This window comes from Aythya marila (genome assembly GCF_965140915.1).
Source record: "Aythya marila genome assembly, chromosome: 2".
Classification (NCBI taxonomy): Eukaryota; Metazoa; Chordata; class Aves; order Anseriformes; family Anatidae; genus Aythya; species Aythya marila.
Window position 1 is genome coordinate 62,885,576 of NC_139043.1, and position 26,902 is coordinate 62,912,477.

General features: G+C 42.2%; 1 protein-coding gene across 4 annotated transcripts in view; it reads right to left on the reverse strand.

The window, feature by feature from the left end:
* Positions 1 to 4,710: 4,710 nt before the first annotated feature.
* MATCAP2 (microtubule associated tyrosine carboxypeptidase 2) overlaps positions 4,711 to 26,902 on the reverse strand; it is a 32,265-nt gene continuing 10,073 nt past the window's right edge. For 2 of the 4 annotated variants that reach the window (XM_082755301.1, XM_082755300.1), the window contains 6 exons: positions 24,539 to 25,212; positions 14,161 to 14,304; positions 11,061 to 11,193; positions 9,560 to 9,865; positions 8,981 to 9,078; positions 4,711 to 4,930 (listed from right to left, as the gene is read on the reverse strand). In XM_082755301.1, coding sequence (XP_082611427.1) covers positions 4,769 to 4,930; positions 8,981 to 9,078; positions 9,560 to 9,865; positions 11,061 to 11,193; positions 14,161 to 14,304; positions 24,539 to 25,212 — 1,517 coding nt within the window. In that variant the 3' untranslated portion in view covers positions 4,711 to 4,768. Of the gene's footprint in view, positions 4,931 to 8,980; positions 9,079 to 9,559; positions 9,866 to 11,060; positions 11,194 to 14,160; positions 14,305 to 17,173; positions 17,236 to 24,538; positions 25,213 to 26,902 lie in introns of those variants that run through there. The other 2 variants (XM_082755303.1, XM_082755302.1) reach the window with 2 other exon arrangements.

A 26,902-nucleotide genomic window follows, 5' to 3' on the forward strand; every position in this document is an offset into this window, starting at 1 on the left:
CCTATCTGGAAGCAAAACAGCTTCCATGTGACATCAGCGTAACTAAAAGGATTTACTCTAGAGTGCTCACGGGTTAAAGGTACTTTTAGGAAGGAAGTTGCTGGGTCGTTCTTTGGCCCGTCCTTCTGGCCATCTTGTAACCCCGCATGCTGAGATGTTCCCAGTCTGAGGGGCGTCCCAGGGTGTCTCCTTATCAGCTGTGTGAAAACACAGGCCTTGTTTAATAGGAAAATAGGGTGGAATGTGCACAGACCAGAACTGCAGTGTTGCACAAACTTCGTGTGAGGAGATAACACAATGTGCACCAGCTCTCAGAGCAAGTTCCCACCAGTTTTTAGGCAGTGGCCTTCAAGGAAATTTTTCCTTCTCCAGATCACAGCTTCAGACCTCCATCATCTTGCACACTGGCAGACAACAGGCGCTGCTATGCAGCGGGACAGTTATTTTGTATCCCTTTTGTCTTACTGCTTGAGCACTTCTTGGGCATCTGGTCTATGGGAACTTTAACCTGATTCTTTTCACTGTAGGAATGTTACTCGTTTTCCTGAATAATGAATAACTCCGAATGAACAGCTTCTGAGCAGGATGTTTCCCCAGCTTGTTACTGGTTTCCTCAAAGGGACTTCCCCTGGGACAGTCAGGGACTCAGGAAGAAGCCTGAAAGGGCTGGGGGCAGGAGGGAATGTGTGAGAAATCCCACATGCATGGGGACCAGGGAGCTGGTGGGGGTTCACCAAAGTACTGTATGTCTAGGACATAGCTGCAATGCAGAGGGCCCTAAGGAGAAGGGTGGGGAGATGTCTGAGCAAAGGTGCTGGGAGGTGAGGGAGCATGGGGCTGTGAGAGGAGCTGGGAAAGGAGGAGGGATGGCGAGCAGGTGGAGAGGTGAAGCACAGCTGGGTGCTTTTCCTCGTGGTCCTGTGCAGCTGGTGAGATATATTGCCAGAACCTGGAAAAGCTGCTTTTCTGGGAGCTGCAGAGCTTCCAGAGACAAAATAAAGGGGGCCTCTGTTTGGAAATATTGGGTGGAAGCGGCAGAGGCTGAGTCATAGAGCAAGTATGGATTTTTCTGGTGGGTGGAAGCTACTTGTCTGGTTTTCTAGGCTCGGGGATGGATGATGTGGTAGTGAACAGTTTTGTGAGATAAAAAGGAAGGTGAAGGACTGGGATATTAAATTAAGGCAGCCTGAAGAATAAGTACTAGAGACCAAGACAAAATCCATGGAGAAGAAATAACCAAGTAAGGTGGAGGGGACAGCCTGGCCTGTCTCATTTGGTATATGGCATGAGGTAAAAGTAGGGCCTAATGTATCCATGAGAACCTTCAAGCACAACTCGGGACTGCTGGGCTAGGACCTCTGCCACTACAATAGCTGTGCAAGGGGGCTGCTGCTTGTATGTGTGCTCTGGTTATCCTCTGAAGCCCCACAGCACTGCACAAGCCACTTGAGACATGTCCCCTCTGCAGGGCCTCCTTCCACCCTGCCCCACCACACACAAGGAGTGGCGTGGCCTGGGCCTGTTCCTGCACCTCCAGCCCTGCTCCTCACACCATCGAGTCTGCTCTTAGCCTCTCCGGCCCTTGTTGTGCTACCACCAGGAGCAGGGTTCAGGCAGCAGAGTCCTGCCCTAAGTGATGTTTCTCAAAACTGTGTGCCAGAAAGCCTTCACGTGCAGCTTGGGATGTCCAGCTAGCTGTAAAGCAATGCTGCCCGAAGAGAGTAACGCTACAGTACTCTAATCTGTCATTCTTTCATTTAGTTTTATTTGTAAAACTTGTATAAAAATTCCTTGAAAACGGGTCTGGTGAAGCAGGGTGGCCTTCCCAAAGTTGGCCATGTTTCTCTATAGGAACAACACAGAAGTAATGAGACATTCATACAGCAAAGCAACTGGACCAGACAGCTACAAAAGGCACAGTCACATCACTGACATCACGAAACTTGGTAGTGACACAAGCTCACGTGCACTGCCATCCAAAAACTTTATTACAGAACTTCAGTACCATAAGGTAGTAACCAGGCTAATCACAGTGTGGAGGGGAGGAAATTCAGGAAAACTTACAAAAGCTCCGCTTCAAAATTTGAAATACTTACAAAGGCGGAAGGACAAATCTGACAAAACAGAAGCTGGCAGGTTTTTCATCTACAGCTACAGTAATATCTTTATAGTGACTACTTCCAGACAAACCTTGCACTAGGCAAATCTATTTCTAGAATAACGGAGAACAGAAGTAGTTCAACGACTTCGGGGAAAATGAGACAAGTTTGGTAGTAAAGCAGAAAGGCCTGCGCTAGCATTTAGGGCTCCAGGGCAGTGGAAGAGGGTGCTGGAGGAAGGGCGGTGGGCATGGTATCCTGTGGCAAAGCAGGGTGGCAACACGGCCTCCTGGTTCCAGGGACCTGGGACAGCAAATATCTGTAGTTCATAGCACACAAGTACCAGGGTAAGGGACAAAGCACTTGGTGTAGAAGTAAACGGAGGAAGGAAATTCTCCATAGTAAGAAAATACCTATTCAAAACCGTCTTTTTTGTAAAGGCCTGGCCCTCTTATGTACCCTTGGATCTGCAAAGTGAGCCCAAATCTTTGTAGCTTAAATGATCTCTGTGTGATTTACTCTGAAGATGGCTTTTGACTGTGGTCTTTGACTTGACCTCAGCCACACCTGGCTTTCTTTCTACTCCCAGCAAAGAGCCCAGATCTGAATCCAGATACCAAGGGTGCAGGACTGCAAGTTGCCCCCATTAGGCTGTCTGCCCGGTCCAGTTCTAAAACAAGGCTCTGCAGGCAAAGCTACAAGTGACCAAACTAGACAGTCTGAGGGGGAGAAAAAGGGATTTTATTTCAGCATACAGAGGCTGAAAGGCTTTTAGATTGTGAACAACACCGACAACACAAAATTAAGGCTCCTGTGCAGAGTTCTTGGTCCTTGCCTTGAAAGTAACCAAATTTAGTAAATTTATGCTTGTTGAGTGCATCTTATTTTTTGAAGCTGTCAGCCAGCTGCTGCACGCACACTGCAATACTAGCTAAAAGGCAGTTGGTTTTGTGGCATTACTCAAAAACCTTCGGGCCCCTTAGCCAACTGAGAACTCTTCCTCCTGGATTTTAGTATTTTCCTGTCATGAAACATGTTCTCAGGATTTTGCTGTCATGGCTGTTAATGTCCTGGGTGTAAAATAAGGCTGGGGAAGGTGGGAGGGTTATTCCTTCTTTTCCATTCAAGGATAAATGGGGAAGAGAAGGACACCAGGGCTCAAATCCATGCAAGGTGGCATAGAGAGAACATTGGCTCCATCTACTTGCCTCCTCCAATGCTGGGCCTGTTACCTGTGGGCCAAGGAAGTAGGGGAAGAAACAACAGAGGCTCCACCAAGGCCACCCCCTGTTCTCACCCAGGCTCTTGTACCATAACAGCTTCCCAAGAGTTCAGATTTATCCCAGTAAAATACTACCTACTAAAACTAAACCCTTTGTGTCAAAGTACTTCCAGGTGCAAAACTCAATTTGCCTTGACAATGCCATAATACTATGGATTCAGGAAACATAGTCTATGTAGTAAGATTTCCTACATCACGTAAGCTGATTATCGTTTGACTAGCCATTCCTTACAGTGACGTGCTCTCTGTACGTGTGTCTGGATGTAGCACCAGCAGTTAAAACAGGTAAGTTTGCTTAAAGTGGTGTAGCGCTTCTGTGGGAACACAGAAACAGGACACTTGTGAGTTGTTTTTTTCTCCCCATGTCTCATTTCTGCACTGAGCTCTGCGAGCTCAAGCTTTCTGCAGTTTGGAGGCCTGATGCTGCTCAAACAGTGACTTGATCCTCTCTAGGCTCGAGTGACCTGCAGAAGAAGTGGGTGTTGCTTGCTGTGCTGACTTATGTTCCTGTATTCCCAAACTTATTTATAACAAAAGTAACAAAATCCCAGTTCTGCCCAAGCCTCCTCCCAAAATGCTACTGTACTGAACTCACTAGCCATGCTATACTTATCCTCAAAGCAAGATGACCCTTTCCAGAATTCGACTTCTTGAAACATGTACTGTACAAATAAAGATGCAGAACTGTAACACACCGGTGGGATAAAGATGCTAACTTTGCCACCTGTTTACAGGTAGCTGCTTTTTGCTACCTGTTATCAAAGCAGTGATACCTTTTTTCTTTTAATGCTAAATCTCCTAGTAAAAAATCCAACCTTTATAGCTTTTAATCAGAGCTTTCATCCTATTGCACAAAGACCTGCTTCTGTGCACCGTGATTGTTTCTTTACTTTTTGTTGCTGTTGTTGCAGTGATGACCAAATAGGAAAGAGTTGTGCAGTGATGTAGCAAGATCTACAACAGTGCAATAACCATGAGCTGTGAAAGCTGACTGAAGACAAGGCGTATATGAATAGACAAAAGGAGAATCTCCCTTTTCCCTTTTCTTCCACTTCTAAATCTGGATGGGAAAAGGTAGTACGTTACCAAAGAAAGTGTCAAGCACTATGACTAGCCTACAAAATAGAGTAGATGAGTGCTCAGATCACTGCAAAGGAATTCCTAAGCCAAACTTAAAAAAAAATACACACACTTAGAAGAAAAACGAAACAAAACACAGCAGTGTAAAACCACAATGCAAAAGGAACACAAAGGGACATTTTCTGAATTCCATGTATTCTAGGCACCCTTCCCTCCCACCCCACCCCTTTTAAGTCCGTTCTTGTAAACTCTAGGAAGTCCACTTCTACACCCTCAGTTTCACAGAGCGAATGGTTGATTAATACTGTTAATTTATGAGATCCTGGAGTTCCTCATCAGTCAGCTCATTGACTTCCATAATCTTTTCCAACTGCTCCATATACCGGGCATGATCTTGCAGAAAGTGCGGTACCCTCATGTTCTCAATCACAGCCAATCCTTTCAGGCGGTCCACGTCCTCATACGAGATCTGCAAAGAAGGACATGGGTTAATTCTGCACTGTAGTCCTGCTACTTCTCTGCTGTGGCTCTAAATTGCCTTTTGTAGATGAGAGAAGATTTCAGAGCAGGGAGATTTAAAAGCTTGTGAGGTTCCTTAGAAAGCAACCCTAAAGCATGTGTACCTCAATGGAAGATGTGAAAAAAAGTGTGATTTTAGCAAATGCCTACATACTTCCTGATTCTGCTTTTGATTATACCAGTGAAAAAACGCATGGAAACCTGAATGAGACTGACCTACAACAGCTGCAGGAATACAGAGGGAAAAAATGGAACATGTGAGTCCTGGGGTCTCTTCTCAAAGAGGTGGAAAGATCGATATGAGAATGGAGAAGATGCTGGGCCTGCCACTGAGGAACAGGAAAGGGAGTGCAGACAGGCATGGAACAGGAAGAAGGCAGGCCTGGGCTTTGGGAAAAGCAGGGTGCCAGGTGACCTGAACTCTCATTTGTGTTTTCACTATCACATGTGCTTATGCAAAGCTAAATTAAAATGCACCTCTAGTAACAAACTAACTACAGCTTGGGCAACCTTAAGCATTCCCCCCCCCCCAGTTTTTTTTTCCTCATTTAATAGGGTACAAATTAGTTTTGCCTCTTGGCATCAAAGCCTTCTGGGTATAGATGGGACACTTTTAAACTTTTTTTCCAGCTGCTACAAGGCCTACTACTTGTTTTCTGTAACGGAAGCTGAGATCTTTTACCATAGTCTTATGATTCTACAAGCTAGGATGTGGAGGAATGGTTAAGTGAAGTAGGTCATGTGAATGTTGAGCAACTAGGAGGTCGCGAGCTAAGAAAGTATCGAACGCAGCTCATATGAGTCTGAGAAAGTACGTAACGTCTGGGAGCTAATCAGGCACAAGGACACGATATCCGTTGGAGGTTTGGGAAAGTACTAACTGTGTTATTTCGGTTGATGGGAGTGAGAAACTAGCTGATAAAATAGAGAAATGCACTAACCAATCATGAGCTTAGCTTTTGCAATATGTATGAGCTAATTATATTGAATTAGATAAAAGACAACTGAGCTATCCAATAAATCGAAGTTCACTGATCACTCATATTGAGCGTCTGTGTCTTCCTTCCGTCGACAACAAATGTCCTCGCAACACTAGGACTTCAAGTCTTTGCGCTCACAATAGCTCAAGCTGCTGCACGTGATAGTCCAGAAAAGTACGAATGCTTTGGCTGTGCAATGCTGCTCAGGCTGTCCTGCAAACACAGAACCAGTCTCCTTGGGCAAATATCCAGTGTGATGAAATTCGTGTGGTTGTTGCTTGTCTACAAGCTGCGTGTGCTGAGGCACCCTACAGACAGGAGCATATGTGCTGGCAAAAACACAAGCCTGGCCCTGGTTACTAACTGGCACATCCTATTTCCTCACAGCAGGGTTGTGCCAGGTGGCTTGAGAGTGGAGCCTGCACCTTTGAACCTTTTTAACCCATGTTTTTTTCTATGGAACCGAGCACTGCACTGTCAGGGCTCCCTGGAAACAGCCTGCCCTCTTAGCGGGTGGTGGTTCCTCTTCAGAAAAGGTTAAAGTAAGCACAGATCTTCCACCAGTGTGTAAGAGACATTGAAGAGCTCTCTGGAAGGATAGGAGAGTGTAATCCAGATTGCTAAACCCACTCCTTAGCGGCGGTCAGACGTGGGGTGCATGTCTCACTGGTGATAACGGGAACAAAGTCTGCAAAGAGAATGAATTTGCCTCTGAGCAGACATGTAGGCTTTTCTAGCTGCAATAACGAGGTGCATCCTGATTTTTTTTTTTTTAAAAAAAGAACCTGTACGTATGTCCAGGCTTACTCACGTCACTGATTCTGCTGTTTGAAGATGGTGGGGCATTACACCTCGATTACTGTATTTAGAAGTAGATACAGGGGAGCCATACAAGATCATACCATCTACTCTCAGAGGTGCAGAACCAAATTAGATTACATATGAACCTTCTCTCCTGTCCAGTTTTTAAATTCCAACTCTTTCCCTCAGAAGAAAAAAAAAAAAAAGAAGACCTTTTTTACCTCATAATTATATTTAGGGGTTTCTACTTTAGCTGCAACCAAGAAACAAGTATCTGCGATTCAAGGTATGGTTTGATTGGGATTGCTGTAATTGCTAAAACCCACAAAAAAATGACGTTCTGAGGAGATTAAAAACATAATCTCATCCTACTGTGGCAACGGGTAGTCTTCCTAACCGCATATAATTAAAAATATCGTATTAGATTAAAAAAAAAACAAACACAACAACAACAACAAAAGAGGCTATAACAGGCTTACATAGGCTCTTTGTAACATGTCCACGTTCCTGGAAAACACAACTTTATTTTCCTGAAGTATGTGGAGATACTGGAGTGAGATGACTGAGAGAACTGAACATCTGCCATAGGAGGAAAGGCTGAGAGAGCTGGGACTGTTCTGCCTGGGGAAGAAAAGGCTCGGGGGCATCGTACCAATGTTTATAAGTACCTGATGGGAAGGAACAAAGAGGGAACCAGACTCTTCTCTTGCAGTGCTCACTGCTCACAGGGCAAGAGGGCACAAATTAAAAGGCACAAAATTTCATCTGTACACAAAACACTTTTTTTTTTTTTTTTTTTTTTTTTAACTGTGAGGGTGGTAAAACACTGACAAAGGCAAACTGTGGAATATCCATCAATGGAGATATTCAAAGCCCTGCAAGACAGCTGACCCTGGTTGGACTAGATGATCTTGAGAGGTCTCTGCTGACTTCAACCACTCTGTGATTCTGAGAGCAGGCAGTGCTCTTACAGATGCATTTCCATTTTGTTTTTACTGCACATTTCTGCAATCAATCAGAGTAGCCTTTAAGTTCCCTTGATTTTTGAGGTTGTAAAGTCAAGCATTTGTAAATCATCATACTGCTAGAATTAAATTGCTTGTAGACCCTTAATATAGGTGCCTTCTGTGTGGATTACAATTGAATCTTCAATTATATGAGCAATGATGATACACTTTTGGAGCGGGTTGACAATACTGCAGTCCCTCCGAAGAGAGCAAGGGATAAAGCAGCGCAGGAAGGGTATGTGTTCAGTACAAATTAGCAGGTAGAAACTGCTTGGAGTTAAGCAGCCTTAAAGGAAAAAGGAAGTTTCAGAGAAAAAAGCTGCAAAGACTTATCTGACAGAGCACAATTTCTTGTAGAGGTTTCTAACTTGGTTCGGTGACTTAAGTAGTTCTGTTCACCAGTAGGGATGTTTCTGGCACTACAGGCAATGCTTCTTAAATGTGGACCAAAAGCCTCTATCATAATATGCTATGCCCCTTTATCACCCAGTGAATGCCAAGCAGGCAAAAATGTTGGTATACCAGCTCTAAATGCAAGAGTAATATTAACTTGAATCCTGTTTTATATGACTATGAACCCTGCTTTAGGAACTGGGGAAACTTAGCAATCCAAGGAATTGGTTCAGGAACTCTGACAAAGTTTATGCTGTTAGTATGGTTTTGTTTATCATTTTGGGAACAAACAAGCAATGACAACGGACAGAAAATATGACCTGTGAATTTAGAAATAACATATTCTGGAAAAGACAGACCATGATTTCTGGAAACAAACAAACAAAAAAAAAAAAACGGTGAGAGGAATTTGAGATGAAAATCACAGTATTGCCTCTCCCTTTGTGATGTAACAAGATGCCTTAACATCAATCCGTGAATTCAGATTCTTACTAGGACCACCACCTTATCTAGTACCTGTCCTGCTTGCTCAAGGCAGTCCATTGTACTGCAGGTCAGGTAGTACTCTATAAAAGGAGGAAAGGAAAGTCTGAGAAGTACGACCATAAAATCTTAATCTGATAACTGAGGAATGAGGAAAAGCTGGTACGAATTCTTAGGACCTCAAAATATTTTTAACTTGCAGTGTGTGTTCCAGGTGTTGTATGGAACAGAGATTTCTATCAAAGTAAAACAGAGCACAGTGACTCATAACTCTTTGCAAGCAGGCTTACTCAGATGATAAAACCATATCCTTTAGGTAAAGAAGAGTCCACTCACCTTTCCAAGGGCTGTCAGAAGGTGGAAATCAATGGACTCCCTATATCTCAGGATTCGGAGGATGCCATCTAAGTACACCTGATCTTTATTGAAACAGCCTAAAAGGAAACGATATAAATTGCAATCTGTAAGGGCTTGTTTAAGGCATATTCTCAGAAACTACTGTAAATAGAATAATTTTATTTTTTTAAACTACATTTTTATCCCAGAGTTTGAAAACCTTCCCAAAAACTAACTAGAAGGCTAAACCCACCAGCCAGAGAAAGAGATCAAACAGAAGATAGTCTCTGAGAACATCTGGATCGATAATTCTTGTAATAAACAGGAAAGGAAGTCAAACTGAATGAGCTTCTTCTGCTTTACTTTCAGCAAAAAATCGGTTACCGATTCAGTTTGAATGTCTTGAAAATGCGCATTTCCAGTCTTGTTTTCAACAGCAGAAATCCTGTTGCTTCATTTCAGGAACATCAGAGTCCCATTTCTCCCTTTTGTAAACGTTTTACTGTGTTGAAGGAGCTCTATGCACATTCTGAAAACTTCCTGAAGCACAAAACTAGATAAGAGAAACAGGGAACCCACCTGGCTGTGATGTGTCAGTCCACCCCCTCTTGGCTCGTACACAGTAATCCCACCTGGTATTGGGGTCCTTGACAAACTTCCCCACATCCTGGAAAAGCTGGCTGAAGGACATTTGACTAGCCTGATAGACTGTGTAGTAGAGCAGGGCAGCCCTCCAAAGCAAAGGGTCTTTGCGGAAGAGGACGCTGTGAATGCTCGCTAGCCCTTCTTCTGTAGGGTTAATTGGTTTCAACCCATGTTTCCTTCGTCCGTTCCAGTTGCACCAAGGCTGGCTGTTGTTGTTAAACCCTCGAAAATAATGAGTTCCTAAAAACAAAGGGATATGGGACTTAGAACAGTAATAGCAAATGATTAAAGAAACGTTGATAAAATATTGAAGGAGATGCCAATTTCAGGACTCTGAACTGGGCTTGGGGAAAAATTGGCAAACTTTAGCCTAATCTACAAGAGAGAATTTTGTCAGAGCTAGATACACGTGCAATTATTCGCCTGCTGACTGCAAAGTGAAACTCCCACAAAATGCCGAATGAACACAAATGTCAGCAAGATTTATGTTCCCAAATCCACGAAAAGAAATTTTCAAAACTGTCTTGCATGCTGGTTGCCTCTAGCATAGACTAGGTTTTGTGGTGAACAGAAGGAAGGAGAATCAAAGGAGGGAAGGGTTCAGTGGGCAGAAACATTGCCTCTTGAAGCTGACTAAAGAGCCCAGCTGCAGCCTTGGAAGAAGCTGCTGTCCTCTTACCTTGTGAGTAAAGCTGCTTCAGGGCAAACACAGGGCTTATTCTTTAGCTGAAATCCAGACACTAGCCACATTTATGTAGTTTTGATGCAATTAAGCAGAACAGTTTGCAGAAATTTTCTACAGGGCTGGGCCAGCCTTGTGCAATACAAAAAAAAATGCAATCCTGCACGGATTTAGGGGTCTCTGGGTAAATTCTTCATGCCGAAAGCATGCCTACATTTGCAAGCAATGCAACATAACAGAAGCAAATTTGTGAAGTGAAATGGCTAGTGCTGAGGTTGAACAGTCAGACTATTTGTGTTTCAGTTTTTTAAATCCAGACTAGCGCTAGGTCAGTGTCGCAAACAAAACATCCCCAAGCAGTGGCAGCACAGTAGGTATGTCCTGGAGCACAGCCAGGTTAGCATCATCTGAAAGGATTCACTTTGTCTGCTCCAAGATTTCTTTGGGATGTGAACCTCAGTGCAGTGAGCGGGGCTAGTCGGTAGACTCGCTTTAAAAGCTCTCTCCTGACCTGACCTAAAATATTAATATACATGAACCCTAGGGACCCCCAAATGGATAATCTTCCTCCTACTGTGTAGTGCAGTGATAAATAAGTTTCTCCTTCCCTTTAGCACACCTACAGCGTGGGCTCTTTAGACAGGAATGTTCCCTTCTTCTGTGTATATACACTGCTTGGCTGATTACTGCAGAATAAGTACAAATGCATGCAAGTACTCCCCTTTGTCTGAAGAACTGATGTCATGCTCGTACCGATTTCGTGTCTCAGCATCCCTTCCAGCCAGTGCTCTCTCGCAGTGGAGATATTGATAGTGAGAGTGGGGCGGCCATTCACCACTGTCATTGATGCTCGAGAAAGCAGGTCCTCCGTGAGATGGACCACAATCTGAGGATGAGAGAGTCCAGGTATCAGAGTTCTCCTCTCATTCCCATTACTGCTTTATACTTCCCTTTGACCTTTCCAATATTTTGTTTTTGTTTTGGCCCCCTTGCCCTTCATGGTTCTTGCTGACAGCAACTAACCTACGAGAGACATACCTGACTCTGCTGACATGTTGTAGTCACCTATGCTTCTGATAAATCCCTCAAGCTTCGGTGGGATTCAACACAGGCAGATATGAGACTGCAAAATTAAATACGGTAACACTGACTAGTTTTGGGGGGCAACCAGCTGCAAAGTAAACTAGAGAAATTACATTTTTTGAACAGTGTCTACTTATCGTGGTACTATTTTGAACTTAGCTGTCTGGAACCTTCTTAGTTGCAATTCTGAAATCACATGGAGGAGGGGGGGGAGCACTGTGTGTTTTGTCTCCCAGTACATGATGCAGAATTTAAATATTTATTAAAATGCTGATACTGTTTTGTTTTATACAGGAATGTAATTCTAATTTTCCTGTTTTCTCTTGGAAAATTAGTAATAAAAAAATACCTACAGAGAAGGAAATCGGTGCATACTGATATGTTTTGGTGTTTGAGTTTTAAAAAGAATTTTTAAACAAGTGACTGGAAGGGAGATGGGAAACTCTCTTTGAAGATTAAGCATTTTTCGTTCTTTAAGTATTACCTAAAGATAGTCCCTGCAGTACTCCTCAAAAGAGTACCTAAAGGAGAGATTGTTTTTTGCTATCAAAGTTAACAAAAAAGGACCCAGGGATAAAAGGCATTTAGATTTAAAGTACTGGTACCACTTAACTTTATTAATGCTTCTTCAAATGAAGAGAGTACTTCTGTAGTATTTCAGGCAATACTAAATAGACATATTTAACTGTACTTTTTCAAAAAGTTTCATTAAGAAGGATGTAGGATGTTTCAGGAAGGTGCAGCATTCTGCTTCCATGAAGACAAACCAAAACAAACATGAACGCTAAGGGATATAAAAGCACAGCGAAGATCTCAATTGTGTATTTTTTTCCGCTTTCTCCAAACTATAGCTTGGTAACCTCACGCTTAAAAACATAGGTAAAGTCTGGTATCAGTGTCAAATTACAGTCTCCCAAAAAGGTGCAATGATTTTAGCAGTTTCTCCTAGTATTATTACATTTAGTAATTAAATTTAGTTTTATAAACTGATTCTTGTCTATTTTGTCTATCTCCTATTCCAGTCTCATTCACTGCTAATGATATCATCTAAGTCTTGGACTGTGTCAGCTGATGTTTTCATTTGGAATAATTCTCTTTTCCTACACTCAGTTTTGTCTGACTCTTCCAAGTAATTCAATGTAACTCAGTCAGACATTGTCTAAAATCCTAAGTAGAGGAAATAAGTTTGTTTGCACAGGACTGTAAAATATTAGAAGGTTGAAGTCAGGAAAAAACAGCACTTAAACCAACTAAACCTCTTCTGGACATTTTTATTCACTGATGTCACTTTCATTTGTGCAAACTCCTATAAATCAGTCTCTTGGGCTGCTGATTATTTTTCTTGGCCTTTTCTTAATTCTCTTACCTTTGGTGTAATAATTTTATACAAGAGAATGGATAGAACTGTCAAATAAATGGGAATGTGCTACTCTCCAAGTAGCTGAAAAAAAAAAGGGAAGGAAGGGTGTCGCTCTTGGGTACTCCCAAAAGAGGTTAATTTAAGAATAAGCACATATGAATCAGGAAACGGGCTCACAGAGATGGCTGAAGTATTCATGTATTCAAGTAGCCATACTTCATTATGGCTACTTGAATACATGAAGTATTCAAGTAGCCATATGAAGGACTATGCATCATCTGAATTGTTCAAAAATTGGGACTGGGCAAAGCCATGAGAAAAATATGATGTAAGGAGTATTGCAATTATGGAGGAAAGGCTTCCCAGCCAGTCTCTCAAGTCCTTCCATGTGTAATTTCTAAGATCACAGAATCAGAGAAGCATTTTGGTTGGAAAAAGCTGCTAAGATCATCTGGTCCAACCTTTGACCCCTAGCACTACCAAGTCCACCATTAAATCATGTTAATAAGTGTTACATCTACATGTTTTCTGAAGACCTCCAGGGATGGTGACTCAACTACTTCCCTGGGCAGCCTGTTCCAGTATTTCACAGCCCTTTCAGTGAAGAAATTTCTCCCAGTATCCAACCTGAACCTCCCCTGGCACAACTTGAGGCCATTTCCCCCCTTCTTATTGCTCAGTGCTTGGGAGAACAGACCAATTTCCACCTCACTGCAGCCTCCTTTAAGGTAATTGCAGAGCATGACAAGGTCTCTCCTGAGCCTCCTTTCTCCAGACTAAACAACCCTAGCTCCCTCAGCTGATCCTCATAAAACTTGTTTTCTAGACCCTTCACCAGCTTCATAGCCCTTCTCTGGACATGTTTCAGGGCCTTTGATGTCCTTCTTGTAGCGAGGAGCCCAAAGCTGAATACAGTACTTGAGGTGCGGCCTCACCAGAGCCGAGTACAGGGGGACAATCACTTTCCTAGCCCTGCCGGCCACACTGCTTCTTATGCAAGCCAGGATGCTGTTGGCCTTCTTGGCCACCTGAGCACACTGCTGGCTCATATTCAGCTGACTACCCATGAATATCCCAGGTCCCTCTGTCAAGCCTTCCTATCCTCGGGCAGATCAACTTAAGACACCATGTTGGTGTCATCTGCAAACTTACTGCACTCAATCCCCTCATCCAGATCATCGATAAAGATATTGAAGTGAACTGGCCCCAGTGCTGAGCCCTCAGGGATGCCACTAGTGACTGGCCTCCAACTGGATTTAACTCCATTCACCATGGCTCTTTGGGCCTGGGCACCCAGCCAGTTTTTAACCCAATGAAGTGTACGCCTGTCCCAGCCATGAGCAGACAGTTTCATTGAAATAAAGAAAGATCTAAATAAAGGCTTCTTTCCTGATCTGGCATATGACTTACCTCACCAAGACAGCCCTCCTTCACCATGTATTTCCTGACGTGATTCCAGATGCGGCTTTTGGTCAGCAAGCTGCCTCCAGTGGCTTGTTCAAATTTTTCATAGCTTCCGTACTTCTGCAGTGTCCGCTCCATAATATTAATGGCCTATAAAATACAAAAGCGTAGCAAATATGCAGGCAGTAAGAACCCAATGTCAGACTGGCATATCCACTCTTTTTTTTTTTCTTTTTTTTTTTTTTTTTTTGTCTCTCTTTTCTTATTCTCTTCCATTTATTTTTAACTTGCTGGGAGTCAAAATCAAACTGTAGTCACTGAATGTAGGCTGACACACTCTGTAATCAATTTACTTCATTTTCAGACATATATTAATGCCAAAGTACTGAAAAAAAGTTCTGATTAACTTATGTTCGATCCACATGCATCAGCATGACACCAATGATTATCACTTTTGTGAAATAATACCCATTTTATCTTTCATTTGGGCAAAGTTGCACAACTGCCTAGTAAACCAGATGTAATAGCTCACAAGGACATTTACAGGTTAAGTTGGCAGCATGTTTCTTTTTATGACTTTCCAAAGTATTTTAAAGATATCAACTATTACTGTCATCTTGCTACAACTCTTCGTATTTTCTGATTTACAATTGTTGAAGCATGATTAAATAGATGTATAGCTATAATTTAAACAGTAATATTTCTACCAAAAATGTCTCTACGATGAAATCCTTTGTACCATGGATTTCTGTGTTTCAGAAAGGATGAGAAAGAACAGAAACTTTATCCACAGAACTTTCCTTTAAACCATACTATCTCTCTATAACCCCAAAAAATGAAGAAGGAAAGTTTCATTAGGCAAATAAAGTGATGGCAACTTGAGCTCTCTTATGTATTGCTGCTGGAAGAAGTCCCTTGTGGGTAGTCAGCAGAGCATGATGCCTATTATGTGGTGTGAACTTTGCATGTTGAAGATGTTACTGCTGGGGTGTGAAATGCTCATCCCCAATAATCTACTTTCCAATATGTCATTTCACACTCTTCAAGGAAAATGCAGTCTAGAATAACTTCTTACCCAGCAGTAGCTCAGCTACAGGAAACTGATTTTTTTAATAGATGTGATAGCAGAAGCTGCCAGGGATATCAGTGGGAAAAAATATATATATGCGACTGATATTACCTTAAAGAATGAATGTTCTTGCTAAGAAAATACTGCTAATAATGATGGTAGAGATCCTGCAGACTGAATCTCTCTTTACCTTGTACAGTTATATCCATGCACCGAGCTGATAACACTCTTGTTGTTTCCAGCTATGCAATTCTGGCATTGTTTGATTAGCTTATTGTCCACAAAACAGCCATTCATTTTGTATCTCTCACTGCTATTAAGAATCCCATTCTAATATTTTTCAAGTTGAATCTAAGCAACCTTCAGTAATTTTCCTGAGTAAAGCTGTAAGTGCTAGTAGTTATGATGTGTTCTTATGGTCCTGTATCTCTTTGATGAAGGATAAGTTACCTGAATGCCAAAGAAATACTGCACTTAATTTAATATTTCTTTGTCTGCCTCTCATACTTGATATTAAATTTGAAGGGCCTTCTGGTCAGTTCTTTTTTGTTGTTGTTGTTTAGAAGAATAAAGAACACCTGGGTCTCCCAAGCCAGTTTTTACTGACAGAACCCTTCTCAGCCATGGGAGCAAAATGCATGGGCTAGGAAAGATTAATACTGAATCTGAAAATGAGGTACAAGCAGAAACCTGCTGCAAACATCACCTGTGGATATTCCAACAGCTATCCCGCTAGTTCTTCAGGGACAGCATAGCAGCACCATGATGCAGCACTAACACAACTGGTCCAGAAAGGCAGAGTATAGCCAGAGCATGACTACAGCACAAAGAAGCTCACAATAAAGCCACTTGGTGTTGTTAGATGAACCCTATCTCCCCTCGCTGCCTCCCGCGGCTGCTACTCCCTAACCACCCTGCGAACTCCAGCAGAAGTTCAGGCTTGTTAGGAACATACTGCAGTCATGCACTAGACCCACCCTGAGCAAATTCGGGATTGTAATGTCCTAACCCAGCACCCCTGAGATGACGTCCCACCAGGAGGAACTGTGTGCCGCCACTCAGCCTTGTGGCGTTGGGCTTGTTCTCAGGATCCAGCCCATCTTGGCAGCTGGCCCCTGCACTTGCTGAAGTTAGGCTAAGAACTGGATGTCATGAAGAAAGGCACCAATGAGGAACATGTTATCTTTTCTTTGTAAAGTTTTCTTTATAAGATCAGGTGCCTGAATGTCTGACCAGAGGTACCATAAAGAGCAGAATACCATGCCCTTGTAATGCTTGAGCCACCCCATTCACTTTGGTTTTGCCTCTCCCTGTTATGACACTACTATGCAATGAAAACTTCAGCATCCTTCTGCAACTCAACAACAAATGGCATTTTTCAAGAATGTATCGAAATAGAGGATGCACCCTCACCTGCATCGTTCTACCTCCCCACTACTGTTGACAATTCAAATAGGCTCGGTGCCATTATTTTTACTGTTACTTCTGTTAATTAATCACATGGAAATATGAGTATGGAGAACTACACATCTGTACTGAAGACTTGTGATGCAAATGGTATTTCAGTTCCCAGTAACCTCCCCATACATTAGGTCTTGTATGCATGCATAGTTGTGGCAGGGCCTAACACATAAATAAAGTTTAGAGAGATTACTGCATGTCAGTAAGTAATTCATTTGCTTGTGAATAGTCAAGTCATAACATCACACATCATCTAAAAATGACCTCAGACAAATGAAGCAAGATCAGCGTCCAACTTAAGTATTAAAAGGAGGAATACATGAATCCATAATGGAAGGCATAATATTTCTGAGGACTAAGGAAAATTGCTTCTAGCAAAGTCTAGGATGATGGCCTAAATGTAGAGAACAAAATCAAGGAAAATCTAGTTCTTAATAGCTTGTATGTTTTCCAATTTTTTTTTCCTTTTTAAACTGAATTATTACATACCTGTTGTTAACTTCTTCTGAAAATCTTAGTGTTTGTTTGTTGTTTTTGTTTGTTTGTTTGTTTGTTTGTTTTTAAAAAGGGTTTCAGTATCTCTGCAAAAGCTGAGGTATTTTCCAACAAAACCCATGGTTAAAGAAGCAAACCAAAAATGTCTGACCGCTGTCCCAGGAAGTTTATTCTCAGCTGGCCACCTGAGTAACTCATGGTTCTGCAGTTCTTCAGTTTCCTTTGTAAGGTGCCAGACCCCTAAGATATTAACTGCTAGGTTTTTCGGTGTACTTGGTTTCCCTGAATAACTAATTACCTTCATTTGCTCACTGTGAAAGACGTTATCTCTGAATTAATCTTCTGGCACAAAATTTGTCTTCAATACTTGCTGAGATTAAATTTCAGTGAAGCTCATTAGATTAAACACACTTAAATTCTTTGATGCTCAAACCCCTTCACATGTGCACCTGTAATTTCCATTCCTAAAGAGTCTTGCTGCCCAGCAGCACTGTATTTTGTCTCCCAAACCTCTTCTTTTTTCCATCTCTATTCACAGCCAACCCTGTCTCTCAGCCATGGATTCTGGTAAGGTCTTCTTCAAGTCCATTGAGATGCTGGAAGTGAAGTTTTGAATGAAAGTTACTAGGTGGTTCTGTTAGCTGAAATTACCTACTGGTTGTTAAAAGACTAATTCTGTCACCAGGAAGAACTTCTCTTATGCTGCTCGGCAATAGGGCCATGGACTTTGGCCTGTGTGGTCGAGCCATCTCCTACAGAGCTGTGTGGAAACCCGTTTGCTACGAGATGGCTGAGGTATCCTGTCACAACTATGTCAGCTTCAGAGCTGTAACAGTAATATGTTGCTGTGATTAATAACACTTTTATAAAGATGATAGCCAGATAAAGAAGCAAGATGTAAGGGGGCTGCTTCAGGCTGAGTTACAGTCCAAACCTGAGCTGAAGCTCTCCCCAAGGCCAAAGGCAGGGAACCGCAATTCCCCAAGCAGCTGAGACAGGTCTTTCTGCATTCAAATGTATTTTGTATGCTTGTATAAAGCGGCACTTCCCTTTAAAAGTTTTCAATAACGTGATTTAAAATGCAGTAAATCCTGTGGGTGGAAAAGTCTGGCTTTAAATTATCTGAAAGTTGTTCAGTGCAGGAACGGATGCAAGGACGAATGCTGTTTTCCAAAGCAGCCACAATTTGGTCATTTCTGTTTTCAGGGATCTTAGGGCACCTTTTAGAAAATATCCAACACTATGCGTTTCTCCTAGGAAATCAAACACAGCCAGAAATAATGGCTCAGGTGCTGGAATGGATCTATGCATTGAGCTTAACTGCTGGTAGGCCTGCAGGCATGACCCTGCCCTGGCTGAACCAGCCACCTCAGGTAACGCCTGGCCTTGACTGAAGGGTCCCACAGCTCCTGTGTTCCCAACACAAGTGGGAAGGAGGCCACTCCGGTTTGGATGAGGAGTGCTTAGCCATGAGAGCACGAGCCATGCCTTGCCATTTGCCCTCTGGGCCAGAGAACTGGACCAGGATTGTTTTATTCATGAGTATGTATGTAGCCTCACAGTTTCACTGACTGCTGACTGTGAGCAATGTAGAAATTGAAATATTTGAGAGTAACAGCTAAATTCTAGATGTTTTTGAATAGTGCCTGATTATAAAATCATGGAGTGAGTTGACAAATGGTTTGGAAATCATGACTCCTGTCCTCCACTTAAATTGCATGACGGACTGAACAGGTCTTCTTAACATTATATATATATATATATATATATATATATATGTTACTACAGAGAAGCAGGAACACCAGCACCATTGCTAGTGGGGGAGAAGAATCTTGGCTTAGATCCCACCAAATACTCCGCAGAGAAAGGCTGATCATCACACGTCCTCTCCCAGTCAGGACTGCTCTCAGTCCTCACACAGATGCCACAGGAACAGAGTTTGGCCTGCCTCTAAGCAAACCACATGTGTGAGGTCCAGGTCAGTTTTGTATCAAACTGTGTGAATTAAGCTTTTTCTATAATGTGATGCCAAAGCCTTGGATGGAGAAGAAACAAACAGGAAAAAGATGAGTGAGATGCACAGACTGAAGGAGGCCGAGAAAGGCAGCAAAAGATGAGAGCTAGGTTTGAAGAAGAGAAATCAAAGAACCACAGAATCATAGAATGGTTTGGGTTGGAAGAGACCTTAAAGCTCATCTAGTTCCAACCCCCTGCCATGGGCAGAGACACCTCCCATTAGACCAGGTTGCCCAAAGCCCCATCAAACTTGGCCGTGAACACTTCCAGGGATGGGGCATCCACAGCTCCTCTGGGCAACCCATGCCAGTGCCTCACCACCCTCTGAGTGAAGAGTTTCTTCCTAATATCTAATCTAAATCAACCCTCTTACAGTTTAAAACAGTTACTCATTGTCGTGTCACTACACTCCCTATATAAAGTGTCACTCCCCACCATTTCTGTAGGCCCCCTTTAGGTATTGGAAGGCTGCTATAAGATCTTCCTGGAGCCTTCTCTTCTCGCGGCTGAACAACCCCAGCTCCCTCAGCCTGTCTTCACAGCAGAGTTGCTCCAGCTCTCTGATGATCCTTGTGTCTCTCTTCTGGACCTGCTCTAACAAGTCCATGTCCTTCTTACACTGATAGCCCCAGAGGTGAACACAGCACTCCAGGTGGAGTCTCATGAGAGGGGAGTAGAGGAGGACACCCACCTCCCTCCATCTGCTGGCCACACTTCTTCTGATGCAGCCCGTGATATAGTTTACACACTTCTTGAAAAGAGCAGGACAAATCTGGAGCTGATCAGAGTAGAGGAGGGATGGAGAACAGCATGTCTAAGGAAGCAGAAGACTGCCAAAACCATTTAAGAGCAAGGTGGCAGTTTCTTCTGAACATGAAAACTCTTAAAAACAAGTGTCTGAGAAGGGCATGTAGGCTTTATTAACCCATTCTCTGTCTTGCCACTGTTTATAAGGACAAAGTACTACTATGAGATGCAGCTTTGCGTGGGTTGGTTTGGCAGTGTTATCCCAGGGGACTCTCCTTAGTTGGCACACAGATATTTTTTAAAGCTACCTCATCACAGCAGTGAGAAAACAAACACTGTACATACATTAACCTTCTGCTCGGCCCTCTGTAACAGGAAACTCCCTGGTGCTGAAACCCAAATACCAAGGCAGGTGGCAGGAGTTTGGCAGCCAGGAGACCCATGCTCTTGCTTCTAGTGCCTGCCTTCAGGCACTCTCCTAAACTCTCCCCAAGCTGCTTAAGGTTTTTCTTTCAGAAAAAATCTGTGAGACGCGTGAATCAACAGCATAGTGTCAGTAGCAGGCTTTCAGAGAAATATTCCCCTGAAAAAGCACAGACCTACTCTGTCTTCTCCCACTTCAGATACTGTTGATTTTGATGCTCGCCACAACCACCTCAGGTGATGGCGTTACCCGAGGGGAAAAGGTTTGGGATTTTTAGCATCCTAAAAACAACCTGGAGCCCCACTGTTGGGATTCTGCAGCTGTCTGAGTTGTCAGGTGTTGCAAAAACTTGCTAGGAAAACCCAGAACAGGATGCAAACTGTTGCCTGTTCCAGCATCCAACAATGAGCTTCTTTTCCAGCCTCTGGGTCAGCAGAAAGCAAGGTGCTGATCTTGCTACAGTTCCTAGGGCCAAAGTAAATTCTCAAGCAACAGGGAAAAGAACAGAGCAAAAGGACTACTTGGTTGTACCAGGTCACTGGTTAGGAGCAATAATCCCTGTTCTTTTCATTATTACCAAAAATGTCTGTTTGAAACCCTCTTATCACTACCAAAGAGTGCTAAAAGAAGCAGCATTTACAAGTCCCCTTGCACAGCAAACTCTGCATACAAATATGAAGGTAATGATACAGAAGCGCTAATGAGAGCAAGGCAAGGCTGTGTGTAATTATCAGGTCTAGGTTTTGGTGGTGTTGGCTTTTTTAATTGTTTACAGCCAAGTAGCTCTCTGAATCCCAAGTCATCCATGTGCAGTAATACAACTTAGTTACTTGAGAGCTACTGTCTTCACAGCAGAGTTGCTCCAGCTCTGTTCAGGGCAACCAAATTAGAAAATGGGCTTAGTGATAGAGAACCAGCTCTCCCCAACTTCAGAAGCAGCTCTGCTACAAAAGGCTTGCAGTCTCAGATGAGATTTGTGAGATAGACAAGGCTTGCAGGCACCATTGCTTTCTTCCCTGCGCTGCTTATTTGTGTGTAAGCAAGGGGAAAAACCTTCTGGCTGCATGCTTGGGTAAGTGGTACCAGATGGAACTTGTTAGGCTGATCAACAGCCATAAACTGGTGGCTGCACCTCCTCTTTGGGTGCAACTGGAAAGGAGGGAGAGAGGTAAGTGCAACTTTTTGAGGATAGCATATTTAGGCTGTAGTGGTTGGGGGGTTGTTCAGCGTTTGCCTTGGCTCTTCTGCATGCTTGCTCTTTGTGTGATGAAGAGTATGTTTTAGTTAACCTGGATCTGGCAGATATATCCTTAATGAAAAACTTTTCAAGTACTTTGTACAGAATTAAAAGTTAATATTCATGTGTTTTTTGTATGAGGTTGCGTACTGAAACAAACCTATGTTCCTACTGTAGTAGCACCAGAAGTGCTGCCCTAGTGCAAGAGGGAAGCCCGTGTAGTTCCCTGAGAACTGTGACACTTGGATGGCCCCATCACCTTTGCACTGCACATTAATATGCTTTATCTACAAATCTTAGTTTTGGAGCGGGTTTGGTTAGCAGCAGAAAATGACATGCCTTACAACTGAGTGCTCCTTATAGCCAATATATACACATTCTTGAGACTTCAACACGCTTTGTCTGTGACATGAGCTGAATGCTGAGAGGGGTTGCTGTGTTCAGTGTCTTGTCACTTGCCCTTCCAGCTCCACCTAATTGTAGGCTACCTCTACTAATAACTTATGTGTGCATGTAATACAAACAGAATGTGGCACAATTGATTTATTTATTAATTCAAAATTGCTATTTTCTTATAAGCGCAAGGGAAAAGGATGTGCAACTCTTTTACGGGATGGATTACTCCTTCAACAAAATGATTTACTTTAAATGTGTATATATTAACAGCTTTCCTGCCTTCATGTAAAGTTCAAGAAATGCAGGTGTTCACAAGCAGATTACTTGATGTTGCATCTTCTGTGCTAATTTTAGTTTAGCAATCTCCAACTGTAAAGTCAATTGCTCTGCAAACACTGGGGAAAATTACTTCTAAATACACATTTCTACCTATAGAATGTGTGCAAAAATCAAAAATATTTTGTGTTAATAACAACAACAGAGGACAAGAAGTTTGAGCCAAAAGAAAAGCAAATAATAATTAAAAAAAACCTACAATGCACAGCTGCTGCGCTGACCTTGACATACAACAATAAAAGAACCATTTCTGAAACTCTAGAGGTGTCAATCAAAGTGAAAAGCTGCAAGTCTACATATTACTTTTTATTATTCTCAGGTTCTCTAAGAGCACATTTTGTGTGATTCATGAAAGAAACTTATTGTGAAGAAAACGTGGTGAGTTAGGGGGAGAAACAAAGAAATAGAGCAAAGTATGGAAGTAAAGACACTAGAATTACTATTTTCAAATGTATTAATACAATTCAAAAATGTTTACTGCATGACTTTGAAAAGACAATTGATAAAAGGGGTGTACTGTGCCCAAGGTTGAAAATTTTCTTTGATTTGACCTGATTTGGCCTGGGGAAGTTAGGCCTTTGAGCAGCCCCATGCTTTTCCTTTTAGAGAACTGTTAATGGTTTGCAAATCCATGTTGTTCTTTGCCGCCTTTTTTTGTTTGTTTGTTTTGTTTTCTTCAAGGCAGGGTAGGGTGTGATTCATTTTCCAGAAATGTTGCTGCAATGCTATGTTAATCGATTCCACAGATATGCACAGAAGCAGAGAGGAAGATAGGAAAACAAACTATTCTAGTGTCTTACCAGGCACAGCTGTGGGTAAAAATACTTTGGAAATGATTAAAAATCCTTTAAAATTACAATATGTCAGGTTTTGATACTATTTAACTAAAGGATCCCAGAACCCCACTATGAAATTGGAGAGTTCTGTCAGAGAAAAGCTGTTTTTGCACAGGTATTAGTCATAGAAGAGCAAGCATTCAGTTTCTGTAAGCACCTTTTGTAGATAGGTTAGGAATAATTTCATTTTTGTTTGCAAAAAGCAAAGCTTCCTAAAATAACTACAGCCTCCAGTGAAAGCCAAAAACCTAACACAAAACAAAATGTTAAGGGAAAAGGATGACTATATGCAGTTGTGATCTTATTGCAGACCAAAATCTGATGCAGTATTCTTTATTTTCTTTCAAGTCATCTTTTCTGAATCTTAACGCTTTCTATGAGATACCTGTGTATTTCTTCAGATGATGAAAGCATGCATGGAAAAACATTAGCAATGAGAAGAAGTGAGTGCTTGTACAATATTTGCTGATTAAAATCTTGATTCGTGCTGCTTTTTCTGGATAGTAAATTTGCATGAAATGAAATTCAAATGTGTATGAAGATGAAAATTTCTAAAGCTAGCTGTAAATGAAAAAGAGAGAGTGCCACCTGCTGGGCTTACAGCTGTGTTAAAATTGCTTCTTCAAGTATATGACGTGCAGGATATTGTTCAGTACTTCTTGGAGCTGAAACATTTAAGAAATGCTTCTCTTGATAAAACTTGATAGTAAAATAAATAAAATAATGTTGGGGAATCACTCACCCTTTTTGATAATGAATATTCATAATGAGGATGTGGTGGTTTTTAAATTTATTTTTTTTTTTAAGAAGGATGAATCAGTGACAGGCTTGCTCCATAAAATCATCCATCATGCATAAAATCATTTTAAGGCTACTTCATTTTAAAAGGGATAGTTCGCATTAAATCCAGTTTGACAAATTATTGTTGATTTGCTGTTATCTATGATTAATGTTGCTAACAATATCAAGTAACTGCCCCCCACCTGTGTAACCAAGAGGACTTCTACACAATCTTTTTCTCTATTTATTAAAGCTTCTTTATGCTTTGTTGTGTGTTGTTGTTTGCTTTTTTTTCTGTGCTACATCTGCTTCACTGTTTAAAAATCTTTCTTGCCTTAAACTGTGTTTCACGTAAACCCCATTATGAGAAACTGTGCCTTTATTCTATCAAATCCTTTAACAGTTAGGCAGACTTTCATTTTTCAGTCAAAAAAGACTCTGAGTTTTATTGTTGATGCATTTTTCAAACAGCATGTGAGGAAAATGAGGATGAACAACTTTCACCTGCTATAAAGCCAAATGACATTTTGCAAGTGCGGAAGAAATAGTTAAGAGTATAAAATGAGGAAAAAAAAAAGTAACTGTACCTGCTTAAGAAATCTGTCAGATGCTTGGCTATGTTTAGCTAACACGTTTGGCAAAGCAGGGTTTGCATATTCAAATTGAGGATTGTATGTGAAATCTGACTTGAAAAATTTCATTTTCTCTTTCTCCACATTGGAAGGCTTGATTGCAGTTAGTAGACAGAGTTTTTGGCCAGAGACATCTCCCTCTTTTCCACAGCTTTTTGGTGACTGGGATTGCTTTGGCTTTGACTGATTGAAATGCCTCTTGGCTCTACTTCTGGGTCTAGGTGGCAGTCCTATGCTGTTCCCTGAAACTGAAACAGTGTTTGCAAACTTCATGCTGTTAGACCCCGGGCTGGTGATGAAGATGGAGGGCTGCCTGTTTGTGCAGCACCACCCAGCACTGGCAGTGGGCACTTGGATTTTGCGGTGCTCGCTGCTCCGTGAGGTGGTAGAGCACTTCGTGGCTTTTCTGTGTTTCTTGTGGTGAGCGGAGGACTGCTTCTGAGTGTAGTGTTTCTTCTCTTCTTTGCTCTGAAGAAGGACATTGTAGCTGCTGGTTCCTGTTGTGAAAGTGTCCTTAAGGACTCCAGGAGACAGGTGCTGGAGGCTGTTTTCATTATTAATGTTCACCTTATGTTCTGGACTCAGGATTGATTTCTTAGAAAGCTCTTGCTTAGGCCAGTGAAGTTTTTCTGCATTAAAGAGGGGGGGGGGGGGAAATCTGAGAACAAATTTAACTGTTTCATACAGTTTCACTCATCTTAAAGACTCAAAACAACAACAAATGAAATGCACAACTTGTCTTAACTGTAGTCATATCATGTCAATCTTGACTTCTAGACAAATGGAAGAAGTCTGCAAGCGCATCTAGAGAGAGACTTGTAAATATGCAGCTAAACAAGTGTTTTATGCTTGCACCTCCATGTATAGATGCACATCTTGCACAAGGGCAACCAGTTTGCAGCAAACAACCGACCTTTCTAAAATGGGGTTCTGCACATGGCTTTATCTATGTGGACAGTTACACTTCTGGCTTTAAGCAACATCTGATATTTATCATGCAAGGAAGGCTTTTGCATGGATAAAGAGTAACTTTAAAAATCAGAAACCTGCATGTGAATACGCAGGCAGGATACATGGTGATTTTCCACAGGGGTCTGTGCTGTGGTATCAGTAGTCCAGTAGGCAGGACCTGACTCGCAGAACTTACTCTCGCTAAGGATGAAAACGTTAGAGTGGGCCAGCCACAGCAGACAATTTGCAGCACCATACAAACAGCAGCATGAATTTAGAAGACCTCAGTGCTTCACATGTTCCTTCTTAATACAGACAGCAAGGTATATTTAAAAAGGAGGGAAGAGAGATCAGCAAGTTCAAGCACACCTCTCATCCTTAAAGCAATGCTGCGATTTCATCTACTGAAATTGCTGCGCAACAATGGCTGGCTTTAAAAAAAAAAAAAAAAAAAAAAAAAAAAGAGCAGAAACACTGTAAACCAAATGGTTTAAATAGAAGCAAATATAGCTCCTGTAGTGGAGGAGCACTCTCCTCCTGCTCTGACCCCTGGCATAAGGGAAAGAGGGAATCCCTGGTGCAGAGCAGCAGCATGCAAAAGGCACTGAAAATTGAAACTGTGTTTCACACTTCTGTGGGCTTGTTAGACAGAAGTGACTTTTCTTTGCCAGTTCCAACCTTGCCCTTCTCTTGTGTGGGAATTGAAATGTTGTTTTTGCAGAGTTACATTGTTTAGAAGGAGGGAATGTGGTACTGAGATATGCTTACAGTGATAAGAAAGTTTAGCAGGCGACCTTGTAAAATGCAGACAATCAGACTCCTTAGGACAATTAGGTGAAAATCATGGTGTCAAGTCAAGTCAGATAAGTGAAGAAACATTACCACTTCAAGCAGTAAAAATGTCAAAAGAAATTTGAAATTTAACAGGCTGGCGACTGAAGGCCATGCATTGTTTGTGAAGCATCAGATAGATTGTGAATCTGGATTACCCACTCAGTGGGGAAACAGGGGAGGGTCCTGCCATCAAAAGGTATATAAACTGTGTTTTGGAACTAGTAGATGCGCTCTCTCCTGCTTGTGGGGCGCCCGCCATTGCAATCGCGAATAAATTACTACTTCACTGAGATCCTCGCCTGAGCCTAAGTTATTGGCTACGGAGTGTTTCTCACAATTTTGGGGGCTCGTCCGGGATCCAGTTACCTACTGGGGAGCCCCACCGCCGCAGCAGCAGGAAGGCATGCCCCGCTGATTTCAGCGGTCCTGTGCATCGACGGTGGCGGTTCTGCGGAAAGCTGACAGAGGGCCCGAGACTGGTTAAAGAGGCAGGATCCATGAAGTAGTGGGGAAAGGAAGAAGGTAGGCACTCCG